Source organism: Glycine max, chromosome 12, assembly GCF_000004515.6.
Source record: "Glycine max cultivar Williams 82 chromosome 12, Glycine_max_v4.0, whole genome shotgun sequence".
Taxonomy (NCBI): Eukaryota; Viridiplantae; Streptophyta; class Magnoliopsida; order Fabales; family Fabaceae; genus Glycine; species Glycine max.
In genome coordinates this window covers 3,903,608-3,909,461 of record NC_038248.2, presented here as the reverse complement: position 1 = coordinate 3,909,461, position 5,854 = coordinate 3,903,608, and the positions used below count along the sequence as shown (strand labels likewise).

General features: G+C 28.4%; 1 protein-coding gene across 1 annotated transcript; it reads right to left on the bottom strand.

The window, feature by feature from the left end:
• Positions 1-854: 854 nt before the first annotated feature.
• On the bottom strand, positions 855-4,173 carry LOC100799731 (cyanogenic beta-glucosidase). Its single transcript, XM_003539330.5, has 13 exons — positions 3,954-4,173; positions 3,746-3,815; positions 3,521-3,579; positions 3,288-3,363; positions 3,115-3,192; positions 2,917-3,004; positions 2,558-2,813; positions 2,283-2,398; positions 1,903-2,120; positions 1,749-1,780; positions 1,550-1,652; positions 1,302-1,410; positions 855-1,214 (listed from the first exon to the last, which is right to left on the bottom strand). The coding sequence occupies exons 1-13, from the start codon at positions 4,125-4,127 to the stop codon at positions 1,019-1,021; spliced, it is 1,575 nt and encodes a 524-aa protein (XP_003539378.1). The 5' UTR covers positions 4,128-4,173; the 3' UTR covers positions 855-1,018.
• Between the last annotated feature and the right edge of the window lie 1,681 nt (positions 4,174-5,854).

Genomic DNA, 5,854 nt, shown 5'->3' with positions numbered 1-5,854 from the left:
TTGAAAATTGTATTATTATATTAGTCTCGTCAGAAGGAGTACATTGCTTTTTTTTATTTTCTTTGAAGAAAAAAGGAGTGCAGTGTTTTATGTTATCATCTGAAATTTTTCCTTTGCTGGATATAGTTCAAAGAAAATCTTCTATGGATATGCAAACTTCACATTGAATTATTTGGACCAGTTTTTTTGTTTTGGTCGTTGAACTTGTTACAGCAAGCTTTATTATAAATATTATTTGGCCAATAGATTTATAAAACTGCTTGTTCGTTATAGCTATCACATTTTAATTTTATTGAATTATTATATATTAAGTTAATTTTCATTAATAAACTAAGACGTCAGACCAATATATATGTCGATTGATTTGTCTTTTAAGCAAGTAATCATCCGTATAATCCATGTTATGCGTGTAGAAAAATATCTATTAAAAATAAGTAATTCTTTAAATGAATTTTAATATCTCGATGAATTAGTTACTGACTTCAAAAAAAAATCGTAGATAACAAAAAAAAAAAACTAGGATGCAAAAATTATAGATATATCGTGCTTATTTTCTTGGGGAAATACTTATATGTATACATCCTGTACATTTTCCTTAACTTCTTTCTTAAGAGTGATCCATATAGATATATGTAGTACTTCAAAAAAAAAAAAAAAAAAAGAAGTTCGTGGCTTTGTTCAATTACTTCGTTCAATTTCTATTTTCCAGCCATATGATGAGAACAGAGTGAGCTTTACTGTCATCAACTTTTACAAACCCCCGATACAAGATGCAGTAAATTAACAAATATAATTAATAAAAATGAAAACTTTATCATAACAATAAATTTCTTTCATCCTTAATGTAACAATAGTTTCAATTATAACATAAAAAAATCGTTTCAATTATCGATAGATCTACATCTCTATTTTCCCTCTAAGTCCAATAGGACCTCTTTAGAATAAAAAAAATAATCAAATACAAATCAAATAGTAAAAATTTGGAAATATAATTATTGTATAAACAAATTTCATAACATTATTTGCTAGTCCCATAAAGTCTAGATTCTTTCTTCAGAAAATTCTTGAACCACAATACAGAGAGTTTTTTGTGTCTCTTCATATCATTTTTGTAATCTATATAGATCATTCCGAACCGTACTGTATAACCTGAAGACCACTCAAAATTATCGAACAAAGACCATACATGATATCCCTTTACATTTGCGCCATTCCTAAATCAAGTATAAGTTAAATTAAACACTATTAAATTTTATGACAAAATAACATAAACCTTTTTATATAAATAATAGATTACATACCTAATAGCAGATCGAAGATAAAAGAGATGACGATAATGATAATCAATTCTAAAAATATCCATAAGAGATTCCTCAAGTGAATATGTTGGTTCATTATACTCATTTATACCTATAAATTAAGTAAAGAATATGTAAACCATAAGTTAGAATACACATTCTTTTCAATAGATTGGGGAAATTGAAAATCATGTATAACATATGTTATTTCATAAATGGAAATTAAATGTGTATAGACAATTGTTATTTACCATTTTCAGTGATGTAAATCAATGGATTATTGTACTTTTCCTTGGTATATAATAAAAGGTCACGAATTCCTCTTGGAGTAACATATATCAAATCAGAAGCAATCTGCATGATTATGAAAAGAGGTAGTTTTATATTTTATCAAAATTAAAAGTATTGAACTAGTAGAGCATTAGCATGCTTTGGTGGGTATACACGTACCTTTATACCTATAGGTTTTCCATCGCGTTCAACTGAAATTAATAAAAAAGAAAAGAAAAAAAAAAGACAAACCATTGTCAACCATGACCTTTTGCAATAATGTATACATACAATTTAGGGAATTGATAGAATGATAAAAGATTGGAGTCCTTACATGCAGGAGTGGTAAGAGAATCTGTCATGTAATTAGGTCTAGCATTGCTTAGCAGAGGTGCATCAGAGACATATGTTGATGAGTAATAGTTTAGGCCAATAAAATCAAATGAACCAATAAGTAGTTTGGTTTGCTCTGTAGTAAATTTTGGTAATCTTTTTCTCACTAGAGATCGCATACTTTTTGGATAGTCTCCGGACGTTAATGGATCCATAAACCTGAAATCAATTAGTTGTCAATTCAACCTTTTGTTCAACAAGTCGTGCATTCTCAACACCAAATAGAGATAATAATAAGTTCTACTTGTCAAATTCTTGATATAAATGCAATGCATTTTGTAGAAACCAAAGTTACAAAATGGGTGGATGGAACTCTCTTACCATCCATACATGAAGTCAATTGCTCTTTCAGCAGCCTCTTGATCAGATTTGGTATCTCTGAGCGGTATATACCAATTAGCTATCAAGGTTATGCCAATTGAACCCTTTTGAGATGCCTGTGTACATATATAGTTTTTAAAAAGAGGGTGTAAAACAACCTTTATAAATAATTTTCTTTTTTTAATTCCTCCCTCAGTGTAAATTTAATATGGCCAAATCTACCTATAACACATCTAAAAGGTTAAGAGAACAAATCATATAATTAATTAACTAACCTGATACTTCGTCTTGTACACACGAATAGCTACTGCATGAGCAAGAAGTTGATGATGTGCAACCAAATAAGGCTCTGTTGCAGAATCACCACCAGTGCAATTCAAATTCATCCATGCAGAACAACGACCTGGTGCCATTCCCCCCTTTGCATAACCATGCATACTATAACTCCATGGCTCATTCAGAGTAATCCAATACTTCACCCTATCACCAAATTCCTTGAAGCAGAGTTCCGCATAATCTCCAAAATCTTTCCTGTAGTTCAATTTATGTTTGTTCAACAAATTACATTCATATGTAGGTGTTCAATTAATCTGCTAAACACTCGAATAAGTTGTGTTCTATAATTGAAACTCACACTATGCGTGGACTTAAAAAGCCACCATATTCATCTTCTAATGCTTGGGGAAGATCCCAGTGAAAAAGAGTGACAAGTGGTTGTATACCTATAATTGTAAATATTTAATTAATTATGATTATCAATTAAGGAAATATGATAAAATTAAAGTTGAAGTACAATAAAAGTTGAATCAATCGAGTTTAATTATATTCTTACCATTAGCCACTAGCTCATTGATAAGGTTGTTGTAATAGTTGATTCCTTCTTGATTTATACCTCCACTTAGCTTTCCTTCTATAGATATATAATTTAAATAAATATATGGTTAAAAGATAATCCAACTAGGAAAATATTTAGTTTAAATTAGTCATTATAAGCAGTTAACTTACCAGGGAGAATCCTTGACCAAGATATGGACAATCTATATGAATCCAAATTCATATCCTTCATGATCGCAACATCTTCCTACACAAACCAAAATAGGCAAGAAAAAAACACGTTTATGAACACCAAGAACCACAGATATTTAAAAAAAAAGAAGAAGAAGAAGAAGAAATAATTCATTTTAACAAGACACACACACAAAGAAACTAAAAAAAAATTACTGTGATAAGAAATATACCTTGTAGTGGTGGTAGGAGTCAATCGCTACGTCACCGTTACTTCCATCCTTGATCTTATCTGCATTTCAATAATAATTCATAATAAGCAAATGTAAATCATATATATTTTTCTTATCTTGGTTAACTAAAAAAGGTTGCACACGAAAAGCAATTAATTCCCTTCCTTTTCCGATACGTTGATCTGTTTGTAGGTGCATAAGAATAAGTAAGAGAAAGTTAGTTACCTGGATATTTATGGGTGAAGGTATCCCATACACTTGGTCCTCTACCACCTTCCTTTGCTGCACCTTCGAACTATATATATGTTCATACGCACAATCATAAAACAAAATCAAAACCATACAATAAATTAAGTAGCTAGCTAGATATTGAACATTCCCTATATAATATATGTGTTTGTATTGTAAGAAGGGCTATATTATATACACGTACCTGGTAGGAGGATGATGCCGCCCCAAAGATGAAGCCTTCAGGGAAACTGTTCCGATTGAGGGAAAAGTCAATAATAGGTGAAACTTTATCTGCTTCTATTTCGCATGTAACTTTGGAAGTGCCAACGACAACAAGAGCTATGAGGCCCAAAACGAAATAGCCTTTAAATGCCATATTATGTGATATGTTTTGCTTAGTCGTTTGATGTTATGATTGTTATATCTCTGCGATTGCTTTCCTCTTTATATAGGTTAGGAAGGAATTCCTACCTACCATACGATGACGTTGATTTAATAATGATATCGTAAATTCTACTGTTGATATTGGTATAAAGACTGACTAATTAAACACTAACACATTCTGATGATTCCAAGTAAATTTGGTTGTCAAAATAGGCTGCTGTCTTTTCTATATCTTTCTTTTAACAAGAAAATCAACATATTATCTGAATTGAATGAAGTTTTAGCTTCCTTTAATTCTTAATTTTGATCATTTTTTTCCTCTGATTTTGATATTTTTTTATTTTATAAAATCTGTCATTTTGATCTAGTCTTCAATTTTTCACATGTTTTACATATTTTATTTTGATTTAATTAAACTCTAGATTTAACATATTTATTTAACTTAATTAATTAAGATATAAAAAATAAACAAATAAAAATTTGAGAGTTGAACTAAAATTATATTTTTAAAACAAAGGATGAAAATTAATTGTAGGAAAAAATAATAAAGAGAGATGAAAATTGTATATCCAAAATTTAAAAAAAAAATCAAAATTATAGTTTAACCATGTTAGTTTGTGTGGTCAACAACAAAATGATATTTTAAAAAAAGGGAATGCCCATAATGCATGTTCTTCACGCGAAGTTACATGGAAAACAAACAGAAGACGAAATTTCAGTCCACAATTTTTTTCCAACATCTCTTTTAAATAATAAATAATATTTTAAATTAAAACTAGTTTGGTTTATAGATTATTTTTGTGTGTATTGTGTGTGTGAATCAACAACATAAATATATTATAAAGCATATATATATTTATTTACCTTTCAATCAAACACTATATTAGTCAGAATTATCTTCTCGGAATGAACTTAAAGATTAAGAGAGAAAAATATATTTAAATATTTTTATATTGAAAATCATATAAAAATATTTCATCAATGTATTATCATTTCAATAATAATTTATAAGCAACTTATTATATTTAATATTGATTGAAAATTTTAATAAATTGATTAAAAGTAATTAACGAAATTAATTAAAAATATGTGTGCGCTTGGTTGATAATCCGGCAACTTTGAACAACGAAGGTGATAGTATTTTAACAATTTCATTAGTCAATATCCCTAAGTTGGCTTGACCAATTAAGAAAATTGCTGAAAGAGATTAACATGAAATATATGGAGGTTAAATTGATTGCGTCTCTCTCCCTCTCCTTCCTCTCTCTCTCTCTCTCTCTCTCTCTCTCTCTCTCTCTCTATATATATATATATATATATATATATATATATATATATATATATATAAAACCAACATTTATAAAAAATAAATTCTTTTAACATAATTTTATATTTTAAATTTATATTGTGATACAAGATTATTTTAATTATTGATATTTTGAAAATATATATTTAAATTTAATTATAGAATGAAAGAGATAAGGAATTAATAAAATATCTAATAACACTTTTGTTGAAGAAAAACTCCTAAAAACACTATTAATAATAACTCCAAAAATTACTCGTGCATGTGAAGAACATTAAGGACAGTCGATTGATTTATTTATTCTTGTTTGAATCGAGAATTAATAAATTGAGATTTTGACTAATATACATGCAATCAGTTGAACGTTAAACATTGTCGACTAGCTTGCGTAGATGATGGAGATTGCAAATGAT

Excerpts from the sequence above, each read along its gene's own strand:
- LOC100799731 (XM_003539330.5), bottom strand. The coding sequence starts at position 4,127 with ATGGCATTTAAAGGCTATTTCGTTTTGGGCCTCATAGCTCTTGTTGTC. Across the intron at positions 2,814-2,916 it reads TTTTTAAGTCCACGCATAGT|GAAAGATTTTGGAGATTATG; the intron begins GTGAGTTTCAAT and ends ATTGAACTACAG. Across the intron at positions 2,121-2,282 it reads ATTGACTTCATGTATGGATG|GTTTATGGATCCATTAACGT; the intron begins GTAAGAGAGTTC and ends AATTGATTTCAG.